Consider the following 16698-nt stretch of genomic DNA (forward strand, 5'->3'; position numbering starts at 1 on the left):
AAATGTCTGCAAAAGTTGCTCCAGAAATTCTCCTGCCAGCTCCCTAGGCAATCTCCGGATAATGTTTAAGTAAACTCATGTGAGACCATTTACAGTGAGTGCATGGGAGAGTTTTGCATGCTGAAGCCAGGCAGCATCCCCTCATCTGGCTTCTGCAGAGATTCTCCTACTGTTGTAAAGGCATCTCACTATGAGCGTCTCCCTCTGCCGTCATCACGAGTCAACGACAAACTCTGCCATGTCTGAGAAAAGCTTCTCTCTTTGTTTTGTTTTATATCCCCATATTTACCTTAGAAAAGTAAACCTAACCTTAATACATCTAAAAGAAGAAGTGTTCATTTGTAGTATTGGTGCAGAATTGGTTTTTATTATATTCCTTTTTCCAGTGACTCTGGAATGTTTAAAAATGAACCAAAATGAGTTCTGTAGAAAAAATATGAATCTTAAGTCACAAAGAGGGAAACTCTGAAATAAATAACTTAAATAGAAAATAAATAAATGAAAACATTCACAACATTGTATAAATCATGTAAAAAATATGTTTCCCAGCAGGAATGAAGTCCAGAGTTCATGGATTCTGAAATAAACGTGTGTATGATATTTGGCAAGGTGTGTGTGTGTTTGTGTGTGTGTATACTTAATGTATGTATGTAGTGTACTGTATGCATATACATACGTATCTTATAGCATTCATTAAAGTGAATGGCGTTATAGTGTGTCTGTGTTTAATGCATCAGTGCGTTTCTGGCAGCCGTCACAGTGTTCTTCATCAACATGGCGACTGTCATTGGACCCACCCCTCCAGGAACGGGAGTGATGATCCCCGCCTTCTCCTTCACGCCTGCAAATCCAACACACGACGTTAAGACAAGAGTGTCTCTCTTTTACAAACAAAACATAATAAAAGTCATTGTAAATGTACAGTACATGCATAACAAAACACATAACAACATAACAAGCACAAAATCCTGCACATAATAACACTTAAGACTTAAAACGTATGTTTTTGAGCTGTTGAGGACTACATTTTGATATTAAGTAGTGCATTCTGATCAGTGTGAAAAATAATACTTTCTATTCACAGAACCCAATCATTTTGTTTTAACCCGTAATTTAACCGTTATCAAAAATGAAACCCCTACATATTAATATCAGTATTCCCTGAAATTCTTTTATGTAACTTTTTCTTTAGAAATTTTTCAAATATAAACATTTACCTTCAAAGTCCACGTCACCAATGAGGCGGGGTTTTCCCGTCTTCGGGTCCTGGATACGATTTATGCCCACATCAATGACTGCTGCGCCCTCTTTCACCATATCTGCTGTAATCAGTCGGGGAACACCTATGCCCGAGGAAAGAATTTGTTAAAAAGTTAAAACAGATTCTCTCAACAAATGAGATCATATCAGCAGATAGCCAAGATGTCCATCTCTGTGATAAGAAACAAGGAAAAGGACTGTGGTTGTGTTCATGTTCCAAGATTGAGTTATGCTATGCAGCGGCATCAACAGCTGCATTATGAAGAAACCAAAATGTCACCAAGGAACTACAGCACAGGTTTGCCTCCTGAGCTCAGTTACCCTTCTCATGTTGGATATAGGGCAGACAGGATGCTACTATGATTCATAATAGCTTGTTGAGGTACATACGTTTTTTTATGAGATTGGACACACCTACAACGTCATATGTCGTTGATGTTCTCACTACCCGCAAATTATCTAATTATTTCGCTGGCAGGGCAAAGTCCATTTGTTGTCTCATTAAACTGATTCAGACATTTGTGATCTCACATACAGCTGCACTGGGTGTGGTTTCCATGTTATATACTGTTTCATGTAAGAACTCTACAGCTACCATCTCTGTATGAACATTGGTGACATGTTACTGACCAACAGCAAGAGTGCTGCAGTTTCCATGTGAGTAAACTGATGCTTGTCATCTAACTTCAAATGTTGTCTCCAAGATTGTTTTAATGGGACATCAACTAACAATAAGTTTAATGGCACCTCTGTGAAAGCCTAAGCAGGTGTACATCGCCTGTATTCGCACTATAGCCGTGTTTCCATTGGGAATAGTAAAAGCTAAACTAGCTCCACCCACAACAGTCAGCTGATTGGGGAACAGAAAAACGTCACCCCCTTGTTTTCATTCCTATTATCTGGAAAAATCATAGGATTTGTTTTTCCAATAGTGATAGTACCTGGTACTTTTTTTAGTACTTTCTCAGGCAAGGTTCCAAGTGAGCTGAGCCGATACTATGCGCGACATTGTCAGTAGGTCAGTTAAAAAGACTGAACAATCCTGAAAACATGGCTTAATCTCACGTCTAACATGTCATCATTTAACAGAGGAGTCTGGTGTACTTAGAAAAATACCCTGCCGCTGTATTTCAGTTCAGTGACCGTGTCAGTCATGGAGGAAGTACTGAATTACTCTTTTTAATGAACTGATTCTATTAAAACAACTGCTTTATAAGTCACTTGTCACTAGTTTGTCACGGCAGTTTCATGCAGTCGCAGTGATGACCCCGCTCACATTGAGGAGGAACTATATTGTAATGGAAAACCAACCAAACCTTGTAGAGCCGAGGCGAGCCGAGCTGAGCTGGAACCATGTAGTGGAAACACGGCAATAAGCTACTGCTTCAGAGTTCACTGGTATTGTTGGCTTATCAACCAATATTACCACAACATACTGTATATTTTATGACAGACAATACTGTTTACCAACTGTGGGAGAGCCAATCCCACATTGTGTTCCTTTAATCACTGGTTCTAGAGGAGAACCGTGACAGGTGCCACTTCACCTCGCAATCAACAGGACGAGGTGACTGTCTGGGCAGAAGGAGCTGATAACTATACTGTGATGTTGGCTGCTGGGAATTTGAGTTGCTCAACAATGGGATCGTGTCTGAGTCAAAGAACAATTAAGGACCACATTTAACGGTACAAAATGCCACTAGTGAAGAGACACATTAACTCCAAACTACACCCCGAGACTAATCACCTCCAAACTAGAATTATAGAAAATGTCATAACCATTAATCATGGCTGTGGTGTGGTTGTGCAGAGGAAGGGTAAATGTATCAAAGAAAGAAAGTGAAGTGTTTTTCCCAGAGAGCTGCTGTTAGTCATCAGGTAAAGCCCATTTATTTGAAATAAGAGTACAACATGGCACCCCTTAAAGGCAATAGATTAATACATAAGAGATCTTCAGCAGATACTGTAGGCCTGAACTGATCAATGGTCTTGCATTCCAGTAGCAACAGATCCAAATTGTTCTTCAATCCAGGACTACAGGTGGGGCACAACGCCAGGTAAATACACTAAACCATCTGATTTGATTACTTAGATTCCAAGGAAATCACTTCAAGTAAGGGCTGGTTAGCACTTACACAATCATTCCACCTTCCTGCATTAAGAAACATAATCCCCCAATATGGCAGTGCCAACATTATGAAATGGCACCTGACTGTGGTTTAAGGAGTGTCCACCACTTCAGGGACACCGTGAAAAGTAGATTCGCTCTGCTTAATATATAATCTGCTTCATTTATACTGTGCAAATACATAATACATTAGCAGATAACGGGTTTCAAGAGAAAACAACAGCAGCAGCTACGCATGCTTCAAAACTCTCCACAGGAAAAATGCGAGTTAATCCCATAATTTGAAAGTGAAAAGGGAACATAATACTGCTGTTACTCAGACTGTGTGTGTCATGAAACTCTACTTGTTTTCCCAGTGTGACATTGTGTTTCATCTTTGACTTAATGCGCTCATTGTAGCTGTGATCACAACACAAGAGAGAGCGATGTAGTCAGGCAAATACGTCGGATTAAAAATGAAATAGTCTCAATTTCAGTTAGCCTGAAACTGTCACATTTATGTAACACATACCATAAAACTCTCTTATCTATACAGTATATATAATATATATACAGTATATACATATATTAAATGATCAAGGATCATTTAAGAACAAGAAATAAATTAAACTTGTCACTTGTTTTCTGGGATTTTTCTATTATTTGAGTAAATCGGCATCAGATTAACACATACTTACAATAACTGTTTGTATGCAGAGTTAACAATGTAAAGGGTTTCTTCAAAAGTGAAAGGACACTTTAATGAGCTGCACCGGGACTCTGGGCTCTGGGCTGAAATTACCTGCAGCTGCAATAATGATGTCAGCCAGGCTGCTTAGCTCCTTCAGCTGCTCCCTCGGTGTACATCTGTGGGCGATGGTCACTGTGGCATCTCCTGACAGGAAACAGATTTAAAACAAAAAATGTTTCCTCACTCACTTTAGGAGATACATTTGGTTTTACAAGCCAAGGTTTTAAGATTAAGATTATATTTCATATCGGGGGCTCAAAACTGTAAAAATATCTAGTTGAAAATTGGGCCAAAATAGAGTCAGAGAGGCTAATGCATCCTCTGGTGAGGCAATAATGATGACAGAGAACACGACGACATTGACCCTGATCTTTATCTAGGACTTTTGAGGACAACCTGCAGCATCACAACTAAGCTGTGACAATGAATACAATGACGTGTGGAGCAAGGACACACACAAGGTGGTCTTCTGAGAAGATAAGAATGAGAGGGAGGGAGGGGAAGGCAAGTCACTGCACATACCACATCAAAGCACTTCTAGTGTGTGTGTGTGTGTGTGTGAGAGAGAGGGGGGGTAATAAAAGTTGATCAAAAGATGCCAACGTTTATTTAACTGTGTTATATACATTCTTGTCTGCTTGATTTAAAAAAATTAATGTTTAATGTTTTTATTTCTATACTTGATTTTTTAAAATTGGCGCTTAAATTCTACTGTTAACTCTTTCTATTGATGTGCAACTACCATATTTCAGGAAACTGGACACTCCAAATTGTCCATATGTGTGAGTGCGAGAGTGAATTGGTGTACCCCGCCATTCGCCCTATGCCAGCTGGGCGACCCTCATGTGGAGGATAAAACAGTAGCAGGCGGAGGCATGAAAGGATCTTGTAACACATCCCATTTCTGCAGAGCTGTAGTACCACGTTATTACACATAACATTAATCAGACCTGTAACAGTAGTAATGCAAGTCAGTCTTATCTTGTTGCTTCATCTACGCAGTACATTCCAACCTTCCTTCCTTCTTGTAATGCCCTTATAAGGAAGGCTGATATTATTTCCTCTAGTGGTTCTCAATGCCAAAATCTCTCGCCCTGTGCTTTTCCTTCACACTCCTTGTTTTCTTGACTCACTGAACTCATTCAGCAGGACGTGCATCAGCATTTATTTGTTATCTTACGCCAGGAGTCATTAAAGTCTTCATTTACCTATCACATCCTGTCAAATGCTCAAAGTTCCCAAAAACCTTCAGGGAAAACCAAGACGGATTATTTGGTTAAAAAACACACACACACACAGACAGACAGAGCATGCACTTACCCCCAGGGCGTTCATGGTTACGATCAGTGTGCAGCAACATTGCGATGGGCATTCCAACATGTTTGGAGCGACCAGCAACCAGCACATTCTTCCCCACTGTCTCAATTCCTGCACAAACACATTTTCAGGGGAAAGAAACATAAGATGTGCTTTTCTTTTCTTTTTTTTTGGTTGACAAAAAAAAAAAAAAACATATGCCCAGAACCAAGGGCAGTATTTCATCTTTGACTGATATTGTGGGAAAGGATAATCTACCAGCTGCGCCACAGTCTGGCACCAGTGTCACGCACGTGACAGTTGCAACACAGAAGTGACTGGGGTGATTATTTGCAGAAGGACAGGTGATAGGTGGACATGTCATGTTGCTTTTATTTCATGATTTAATGATGAACCTAATGAGTTTGACATCAAGGTACAGGGCTGCATTTGTGGGTGACTCATTTCACACCATCAGTGTGCCTTTATTTATGGATTACTCTCCATAATCCCGAAACTCTTTTTCAGATCTAATTGGAAATCTTTCTTTATGGAGCAGATTACAAAATATTATATTCATTAATAATTCCATAATAATCTTTCAGTACAATGTAAATCAATTGATCTGAGAGAGAGAGAGAATGACACACGTGCGCCTCCTCAAGGACATGAAGCGTGCTTCTTCTGGCTGTTTTACTTTGAATGGAATGATTTGCTACTCGAGCAATGGCAACAACTGTCAACTGACAATACGTGCAATAACAGAGTTGACCTTAGAGTGTCTTTCAGTGTTTCAGAGATGGAAAGATGGGTCATTTGTTGCATATGACGTTCAGGACAGAGAGTGGCGAGCCATAAATATACAAATAAAGTGAATATGGAAAAGGATCTTTACTTGACGATCAAAGTACCTTGTCCAATCAGCCCAGTATTGTGCCATGCAGAGGCATCATCATCATCATTATCATCATCATATTGTACAAAAGGCTGTCACTGTCATTGGCTGGTATAGAACTTGAGAACATTTTTCTGAGCGTGAAAACAATCAAGGGCCCTTCTTACTCGATTGTCTCCAATTCCCTGCTTTCAAGTAGTGGACACCAGCGGTCACATCTCTTAGCAACAGCAGTTACACGAACTGACCTCACCAAACCAGCAGTCAGCTTCAACCGAAGCTTTACACTGCACATACACGAACAACAGCTCCCTCTCCTGGGTTGAATCAGTAACGCAACCACTACAGACCGCTTGTACACAATGATGAGACTGTGATGTACACACAGTTTACTGAACACACTCTGTTTCACTCTGTACAGTGTATTTATAAACTGAATCCAGAAGGAACTCTGGGGTGTAACTCTATAAAAATAAAAATAAAAACAAAAACAAGATCAGAGTGAGGAAGTACAACCAAAATCTAAACCCTTAACACAATGACATGGTGAATATTTCTTCAAAACATACCAAATATTGTCTTTTTTTTACAACTTCTGTCTAAATCTAATCTTAGCTGCTAAACTGTAATAGTAATAGTAATACTGTTACGCTGTATATACCAGGGTATGTGATCAGTGTGGAGTGGAGGACTTTTGACTGGAGAGTGTAGAAAACTAAATAAATAACCAAAATCTTAATCTAATTTCCCTAAGCCAGTGTCTGAAGTATATATATATGTAAGGAAGAGGAGGATGATGAGAGTGCAGATTATCTTATTGGGAATAAATCTGCCTCCTGTGAAAAGTCTGTTGCTGACTTTGCTCGGCCTATTTACACCACTGTATTTTAACGTTGGCCATAATGATGTTACCTCGAGAGCTCAACATTTTCTCAGGTGATACTTGGTATAAAAGGTTTGAGAAGCGCTGCTCTCGAGTCATCTTCAGCACAATGAAATCCAGGAAAAACACACTCATATTAAAAAGTGACTTGAAATACTGGTCAGAGAATTTCTTTTAAGGTTTTGGTCATTTACCTGCTCTTTTGATGATCTCCCAGACAGCTGCAGGCGTGGCAGGCACCATGGACCTCTGGTCCAGACACAGCTTTCCAATATTCACAATATGGAAACCATCCACATCCTTCTCTGGAGCAATGGCATTACACACGGCCCGTTCATTGATGTGTTCTAACAAGGGGAGAACAAAAAAGTATTTGTTAAGAAAAACTTGCCAATCATTCACTGTGAATATTATTCTGCAGGTTCAGTTGTGAATTGTAAATAATCAGCATTCAAGTCAGGCCACTTAAAGGCAATACATTTAAGAGCAGAAATGAAATAAGTCAGATGTTTACTATGTATGTGGGATTACCACAAATTATGTCATTTTGCTTTCAGTGAGGGAAAACTCATCTGCGTTTACCGGGAAGTGGCAGCTGCACCAAGAGACCGCTGACCCTCCAGTCACGGTTCATCTTGTCAATCAGCTCCAGCAACTCCTCCTGGGAGATGGAGCTCGGCCGCACCACTGTGTCGCTGGAAATACCTGGAGAGCATGTGCACATTACATTCATAGTCCGTCGTGTGCATGTTCACGAGCAGTTGTGTGTGAAAATGACTAAATTCAATAAGGTCATGAAAAATGTGTCCACCCATGCGTATGTACGTATGTGTCCATGCGTGCTGTAAAAGTCATTATGCAAATAGTGTTTGCTCATAACTGACCGAGGATGGTGGCTGCTCGGGACTTGTTCCTAACATAGGTACGGCTGGCTGGGTTGTCTCCCACTAGGACCACTCCTAGATGGGGTCTCATGTTGCCCTGAGCTACCAGCTCTTCCACATCACGCTGGATTTCTCTGTGGAGCTGACGAGCCAACTCTGTCCCCGAAATCACCACAGCAGCATGTCTGGCAATTGTTAATCATAAAGACAGCTCATACCAAATCACTGATTAAAACACACACACACACACACACACACACACACGCACCACGGCCCTGCATTCAAAAATCAACAACACACAGCTTATTCTTAGGCTATAACATATATAATATTAATCTACTTAGAATATATAATTCTCAGGCTGTAATCATTTTTATTTTAAAGCAATTATACAAATAAACAAAAATCAGTTTCTGAGAGCAGAATTGTGTAAAAACATAAATAATTAGCAGTCAGTTGTAAAGTAAAGGTCAATTATTTAAAAAACAATCACAAAATATTGATGTTACCAATGAATGGTTGAAACATTTGTCAATGAATGATATTTTTTCTGGAGGGTGGGTGTTCAGCCCTTGCTGTTCTGCTCCAGTAAGGAATAATGGAGTTAATGTGGTGACCATGGTAATGATACCATCTTTCCTGTACCACAGTATTCTGAGGATGCACTATATTTTTTTCTTTTTGCAGATATCCGATATGCTGATATCAAGTGCCAATAACAACACTGAAAATGATATACGCTTTTCCTAGCGCCCAACGACACAGGTAATTTATTCTCTTCTGTACTGAAATGAACACAATATTTATTTTTCATACTAATGTCGCAGAAGATGTGTGAATTTTCTTCAATGAGGAAAAGCAAAATTGTTGTCAAATAAAATAATAGTTGCAGAGGGCACCAGCATAAGTCAAGAAGGTATAACTGTTGTAGTCATTAGTCATATTAGCAGATCTTGTGTTTGCCTATATCCAATAATACATTTTAAAGCCATTATCTACCGATATCGTGCTGATAATATCGTGCATCCCAACATATGGTTTTGTGTAAATTTGCTGAATTTGACAGTTTATAAGCAGCAGCAGCAGCAGTTTCCATTATATGAACAGTGATGTCGTTAATGCTACAACCAGTGAAACAGCAGCAGGTTATGTCAGAGTAACTGCTTTACTGTCAACATTTTGGGGTTAACCGGACCAGTTATCGGGGATGACCGTTAATCCTGCCCTCTCTGCCGTGAACGGTGAAACGCCCTGTCATTCACCGTCCACTGACACGTGACGGTTAACCACGCCTTCCCCGCCGTCGCTCATTCATCCCGCTCTGCAAAGTGTTGTAACCGCCGTGTATTACAACAAGAGGAAACCGTGACGTTCCAGACGTGGAGCCGCTTACCTGGTCGCCGTCTCGTGCAGATGTCTTCTCTGACTCTCGTATTTTCTGTGCGTCCGCAGTTTGGCCCGACAGCGGTGATGGTGTACCGTTAACGGGCTACAAATCCTGAAGGAGGAGCGTAGCGGTGAAACCGAGGCCGCCATCTTTGTGTGCGTGTGTCGTAAAGCGTGTGCACGTCGTGCGCGCGCGTTTGTGCGCGCGAGGGGGAGGCTGATAGGCTGTTTGTACACAGATGGATGATAGACTGTGGAGTACACACCGTTTACTGCACACACTTAGTTGATCTTTAACGGTAAATTAATCATTACTTTTATACAGTGTTTTTATGAAGAAAACCCAGGAGTAACAATTTGGGTGACGCTCCCAACACTAAGGTCAATAAAAACAAGATCAAAGTCAGGAAATGTATAGCCGTGCCTTGGAAAGATCAATGGATCAATGTTTCATGCATCTCGAATGAAAAAGGAATGTATAACCATAGGGGAAAACCTGTGCTTTATCATGAACATATACTGTAAACACAATCTGTTGATTATATAAGTATAATCTCAGGGTATTACTATTAATACATGGTCCATGATACCAATAATATCATGGATTTTCATGGAATCGCAACGATTCTGCGATAATCAATATATTGCGAGACAATCATATAGCGATACACCACAATATGTTAGACACATACATATGTTAGACACATACATGTGTAATGAAAAATGTAAATACACCAGTTTGTTCTTTTTCATCATGGATAATTGCTTTTCTACAAATCTTAGAAGAAAAGAAAAATGTCTTAGTTAAAAGTTAAAAGTGCAGTATTTCTCTAATGGAGAACAAAGTGCATAAAGTCTATGCGTTTAACATGGAAGAGACACATCAAGACGCCCAGCGAGTAAAACTGGCAGGGACTGTTTACTTTAGCGCGCATCCGTTTGTTAATTAAATATGGATATTTGCACTGGCGCATCGATTATTGTATTGCACGAGGAATGACGATGATATATCACCAAAACGATATTTTGAACAACATCAATGAGATAAAACAACACCTGGTTTTGGTGCCACACTGTGGTAAAGAGCCTAGCACTGGTGCCTCACAGCAAGAGGAGTCTGCATATTCTCCATGTGTGTGTGTGCACATTCTGTCCAAAAACATGCAGATTGGGCATTTCTAAGTTAAACACAGGTGTGAATGTGAGAGTGAATGGTTGTCTGTATGTTTGCCCTGTGATGGACTGGTGACCTGTCCAGGGTGTATTTCCCCCCACCTTTCACCCTATGTCAGCTGAGTTTGGCTCCGACTCACCCTGTGACACTCCTGTGGATGATAAATGGTAGAAAATTAATTTCCTTTATCGTGAATTGATTTAAAATGTTGCTGAAATTAAGAGTGTTTTGTGGCCAATTTTCCACCCCAGTGGACAAAAAATACTTATTCTATTTTATTCTACTCTATGCATGTTGTTGGCATAGATTTTTTTTGTTTTATCTCTAAAGCTCAACAGCACAGCTCAAGCGGCCCCTGACTCCAGTGTAAAAAATAGTGCATTTAACCATAAAGCCACAATTGTAATTTTTACACTGTATTGTGGATATTTATATATATATATATGTATGAATATATATGTGTGTGTGTGTCTGTGTGTATATATATATACATATATATTATCTCCTAAACTTATCAACATATATACACACATGTTTCCAGCAGCTGAGGATTTGTTTGTGTACTGTTAGTTCTAGTATATTTAAGTGACATGTAGACTTAATTTTACATTTCGATAGAGAGATGTCAAAGCTATGCCCTGTTTTGCCTCAAGATGGCAGCAAATTATTCAAATTACACAGGAACCAGCTCTTTGCAGTTACCAGTGTAAGGAATATACAGCAGGTGACACTATGATACAGTAACTGTTCAAATAATAATAATATTACAGTAGTGCTGGTTATGTAACTGCATGTTCCAGCATGTTGGTGCTTGTCAGGGGCATATGTAAAGGGAGGGAAAAGAGCATTTTGCAACATTAAAAACAACGGATGAAATGAAAAACAATGATTGGATGAAGGTGGAAAACACCCAATGAAAAACACTCAATGTTGTTTGATTTTAAGCATCCGTTTCACTACATTTGTTGATCTTAGAAAGCTGTAAAGATTACAGACACATCGAGACTAAAGGTTTGTTTGAATGGTGGGAGTGTGTTCAGAAAATCTGGTAAACACCACACCCAACAAGGCTTGCCTGAACTCATGGCTAATAGAGAGTGTATGCATAATGCTGCGTGACAAAAGCTGACCTGCTGTTGACTAAATGAATGGCTTTTACACACATGGTCTGTTTGCCAACCCCACGGGTTAATTAAGCAACTCCATGCTGCTGATGCATTCCACTTAAGGATGTCGGATTAGTCACTGACATGGAGGACATTGTATCATGCATGCGATCTGCTGCAGAACAAGACTTGACATTTTTTCTTCTTATTGCAGACTGTACAGTGAATAAAAAGACTCCAGGAAAGCCAGAACAAAGAGGATCAATTTCCTGTTACTGTGATGAAGCTGTGGTATTTGTTATGTGACTGCGAGAGAGCAGACTGTACATGTGAGGCACAAGATGATGACCCTGTGCTCTCGGTTGACACAAGCTGGTGTTGGAAAAAAGGTTCACCTGGACCTGGGTTCCAACCATTGAGCCATTGATTTTTGTTTTTTTGTCAATGTTATTATTCTGCCTCTTGGTTTTCACGAGCAGAAATCCTTTATATGATGTGTACTTCATCTGAAAATGGGCTCTGTCAAGCAATACTATCAGATTTGACTAGAGGAGCTTTTGTGTGTCTATATAGCAGCAGCGCAGGGAGTGTAGCCTGTATCCCAACAAACGTCTGAATAGAAGTTTCTACAATTCACCACTACACAACAAGTGTTGTGTGGAGCTGATTTAATTGGCATAATAATAATAATTATTATTATTATCGCTACTAACGATAATAATAACAACAATAATAATAATAAACATAATATTTTATTTTATGCGCCTTTCTAACACACACTTTACATATAAAATAAATCAAACACACAAAAGTTAAGCTAAAATATAACGGACAAATTAAAAAGTTAAAGGTAAAAAGTTAAGAAGAAATAAAATGGACAAGATCACAGAACACAGTAGATGAAGAGTTTAAAATGCAGAATACTGAAAAGGATGGCTGAAGTGATAGTGGGGTGGTCACATGTGACAATGGTTTGAATGAAGCAAACGTTTACTGGTAGCAGTCCTCCACCATTTTTTTCCCCCCACACATTTGTTCCAAACTGCACAATCCTTCATCATTTGTATAGTCTCTTTGGTGAGCATTCACACATTACTATCACTATGACAAATCTGCTCTTGGACTCTTACCAGATTTCACAGAATGATGACAAAGTAAAAAGACCATGCTGGGTTTGTGATAGCAAGTGTATTTAGACAGGATTGGCCAGCATGAATTAAATGCAGTTTGCATTTGTCTGGTACTGTGGCGGAGGTAGACAATTTATAGGACTGTTCAGTCCAGTGTGCAACAATAACCTAGGCGTGGGTGAAACTCTGTATGGGGAATCAGCCAGAGTCAGTTGTTCCACTCCACCATACAAAGGCTGAATGCAGTCATGTCTCAACAAGAGCAATTGGAAAGGGAAATGATCCTCACAACATTCACACACAGAGAAGACGCTTTTATCATGTCATCCCAAATGTCATGTTTCGTATTTTTATCTGTAAATAATTGAGTCAAAAACAAGGATGAAACTGGAAATGGTTGGTAAAATATATATAGACGGTTGTTTTGTTTTATTATAATCAACACGCTTATTCAACATTCATGTTAAACTGACAAATCCCTGCTGTTGCTATTTATGGCATACGCTGGAATTTTAAATCATGAAGTTGAAGTTGGTTTAATTATCCTCCAAACGACCCCTCTTCCCTCCTCCCCTCCTCTCTCCCTCCTCCCCTCCTCTCTCCCTCCTCCTGCTGTTGACTGACTGCGCCGGTTACGTAACTCATGCCTTGTGTTTATGCCTTTGCGCACGTGGCCTCGGCCAGTATAGATGGCAATATTTAGACGGGTCCAACGTTACCAACGAGCCAATGATCACAACCTCAACACGCAGCGCACGTTTCTTTGATGCGCACAGTGAAAACAAGGTCACACGGAAACATTTCCACCAGAATGGCAGATTGTGTACAGAGACGCATATTTCTAACCAGAAAAGCGATCCACAGTGACAGCAGGAAACTGTACAGTCAGTGAGTGTGTTTGCCTTCACACAGTCACTGTTGTGCAACATTTTAATGCATAGGCCTCGTGAAGCTCAACGCAGACAACCTTACATTTGAGCGATATGAATTAAAAGCATATTCATTTAGTAAACTATGAGAGTAAACTATGTCAACAATGTGTTTACGTTACAATATAAAAATAACAACATTAGCAGTACTAATAATAATTGTCTCCCAGCAAGAAGCCACACACACACACACAGACACACACACAATAGACATGATATTAATAGCACGTGCTAAATAACACCCACAATGACTAAAATATTCAAACTTAAATGCAAGCATTACCCAAAGCATGCTGGGAAATGTGCCTATAAACCACTAAATATGCTACAATCATTGAGGATGGCTCACATTTTCTTTTTCAATACTGACATCACAACTGTACCAATACTAATATCAGTCATTTCATAACATAACAAATATTCTGCTTCCAGGAAGAAAAAAAAAAGAAATAAACAACCCTAATTTTTACAGTATGTTACAAAATGTTCTTAGTAAAACACTTATGTGAAATATAAGTTTTTTGGATGGTATTTATGTTTATATTTATCTTGTGTTTTTCCTTTTCTTTATCTGATGCAGTGACTTTGGCCAGTATCAAATCGGCAAATACTGAACCAAATAACAACAACACTACTACTACTACTACTACTACTATTATTATTATTGTTATTATTATTATTATTCTTAATAAATCCATGCAAGAACACAATGTACCTACATATTCCTGTTCATGTAGCGTTCCCTCGGGACACATTAATCGTATTTTGTCATTCACGGGGTTGACCAGCACACACACACGCGAGCGCGCGCACTCTCACCCCTCCACCCCTCTCCTCTCTCCCCCCCTCCCCATCTCAAGCTGTCACAGAGAACATTAGCGTTGGTTCAGACGGCGACTCACTCTCCAAACGCCCGGATGAGAGCAGCAGGCGTCATTCAGCACAACATGGTCGCATGAGAGTCGGCCGAGCCGAGGGCAACATATTTCGCGGGGACGAGCGCAGACAGACACTGCTGGAATCTGTGACATTTTCGACGCAACCCACGGAGTGCGGTTCTGGGAAAATACCCAGGCAGTGATACAGGCGTGGAGGCGAGGAGGAACAGCACATTTTCTCCCCCTCGTGGTGTCCAATTTCGTTGGTAAGTACATTTTGTCTGGCACAGAGGAAAAAAAAGAAGCTGCCCCTGTCTTCAGTCTTTACGCGTGTACGCTTCCTAAATCTTGTTCAGCCACTTTCGTTGCGAATTTCTTTGTGGCGAGCGTCGTTTGCGGGCTGTATTTACAGAGGAACAGGCCTGGTGAGTGTGAACACAGTGTCAAGTCGAAATGCCTCCGTGTGTGAACGTTAGCTCTGTGTTTTTTCGCTGTACTTGCTGCGTTTCCCCCACATTTTCGTTTCAGTGCGCTCACGTTGCTGTTGCCACTGCTCTCATGCAACTAAATGAGTGAATGGAGCGGCTACACGTGCGTGTGTGTGTGTGTGTGTGTGTGTGGGATTCCACGTTCGACAGGAGTATCACAGATTTAGACCCACGGTATCTGGTGACCAGTCGAACGCTGTGAACCAGTGTCGTTAACAGGAATTAATAACGTCAAGGAGTGCTGCTGCTTTCTGCCATTGACTCGATTAAAGGCTGTTAATCGCGCGAGCAGACACCGTTTAAGGCGGGTCGACATGTGCGCATGCGCAGTGTGCTCAGGCACAACCACTACCGCCCCTTTGCCCTGTAACAAGAAGTTGGGGTCAGACTCTCCTAAACTTATCAAGATCCCCGGGTCATTTTCCTGTACCCATCAAAGGCTTCTTATCTTATTTACCTGCCAGTGGTTTTAATCGTTTGTGTGGCATAAATGATCAAATCTGACATCTACGTGTATATATACACTTGCTGTCTAACAGTAGTGACCCTGTGGGCCACTGTGTACAGGTGGGAATTCATCCTGATATTTTAATAGGGCCCTGAAGCCACATAACACTGTAATATATCTGAATAGTTACCTTCAGTCGTATCTAGATTTGTCAACAGAGGGCACAGAGGGGAAATCTCTTGACAGGCAGGTGCTGCAGTTCACTCACGATGAGGTCGACGTAAGATGGAGCGGCGGGTATTAAGTCGGGCAGCTTTACGAAAGTTAAAAAAGTGAGAAAATTGAGAGAAGGTCATATTTATGCTGTTGGCACAACCTTAGTACTGCTGCCAATTTGTGCATGGTGGTGTGTGTACGTCCAGGGGCCCACTGTGGTCTTATGTTTTTAGGGTGCTCCTTTTCTTTTTTCACTGGATAATTTTTTTTTGTTATTGGCTATAAAAAACAGGAATACAGTGAAAGATGTTAAACATCATAGTCCTGAAATGAAAATGTAACTCATACCAAAGTTATACGATTAACAAAACCAGCTTGAGGACACAAATGCCACCTCTGTCATTACACCTGAACTGCTTTATGTGTTGTCTTGTTGCTATGAGGCATGTCCACCTTTACTTGAAAGGATAAGAGGAGAAAGATGCGTAGAAGCACAGCAGTGGGCCACAAGACTGAATTAAAGCTGCGTCACTGCAGAGGGGGCAGCCTCAGGGTGCTGATAGCTCATCATGTAGGACTGGAGTCCCTGAGGCTTCCCCTTCTGCAGCAGCGAGTGTTTACAATCCAACGTTTAACTTGCAACTATTTGCTGTTAAGGTCTGTGGATGTTAAAAGTGATATTTATTTTCTGTGAAAATGTGTTGGAGTGGGAATATGAAGCGCCATAAAATGGAATTAAACATGTACCTCAGACTTGTACCGCACCCACTGACAAAAACCTGTCGTAGTCTGCGTGTTTTCCAAAATGAAGCCAATGTGGAAGTGCTCGAAACCTGTATGATCATGAATAGCCATCGGGGGCAAATA

The 16698-nt window shown here is 40.5% G+C and overlaps 2 protein-coding genes across 6 annotated transcripts in view; one reads left to right on the top strand and one right to left on the bottom strand.

Moving 5' to 3' along the window:
* Positions 1-342: 342 nt before the first annotated feature.
* mthfd2l (methylenetetrahydrofolate dehydrogenase (NADP+ dependent) 2 like) lies at positions 343-14578 on the bottom strand. 2 transcript variants are annotated; one of them, XM_044025375.1, is made up of 8 exons: positions 14521-14578; positions 8077-8261; positions 7775-7897; positions 7387-7539; positions 5439-5546; positions 4170-4262; positions 1218-1343; positions 343-841 (listed from the first exon to the last, which is right to left on the bottom strand). In XM_044025375.1, the coding sequence occupies exons 1-8, from the start codon at positions 14532-14534 to the stop codon at positions 726-728; spliced, it is 918 nt and encodes a 305-aa protein (XP_043881310.1). In that variant the 5' UTR covers positions 14535-14578; the 3' UTR covers positions 343-725. The 2 variants fall into 2 exon arrangements, with proteins under 2 accessions (XP_043881310.1, XP_043881311.1); XM_044025376.1 differs by lacking the exon at positions 14521-14578 and adding an exon at positions 9470-9643.
* An 89-nt stretch (positions 14579-14667) lies between these two features.
* Positions 14668-16698, top strand: part of slc20a2 (solute carrier family 20 member 2) — a 44828-nt gene continuing 42797 nt past the window's right edge. For all 4 annotated transcript variants that reach the window (XM_044025327.1, XM_044025328.1, XM_044025330.1 and 1 more), the window contains exon 1: positions 14668-14945. The gene's annotated coding sequence lies outside the window, so the exon portion shown is untranslated. The remainder of the gene's footprint in view (positions 14946-16698) is intronic.

This window comes from Solea senegalensis, linkage group LG5, assembly GCF_019176455.1.
Source record: "Solea senegalensis isolate Sse05_10M linkage group LG5, IFAPA_SoseM_1, whole genome shotgun sequence".
Lineage (NCBI taxonomy): Eukaryota > Metazoa > Chordata > Actinopteri > Pleuronectiformes > Soleidae > Solea > Solea senegalensis.

Bases quoted from the DNA above. Each gene is read 5' to 3' on its own strand.
- mthfd2l (XM_044025376.1), bottom strand. From the start codon at position 9,612: ATGGCGGCCTCGGTTTCACCGCTACGCTCCTCCTTCAGGATTTGTAGC. The intron at 5,547-7,386 runs GTAAATGACCAA...GTGTTTGTGCAG, and splicing joins GGAGATCATCAAAAGAGCAG to GAATTGAGACAGTGGGGAAG. The intron at 4,263-5,438 runs GTAAGTGCATGC...GTTTCCTGTCAG, and splicing joins TAACCATGAACGCCCTGGGG to GAGATGCCACAGTGACCATC.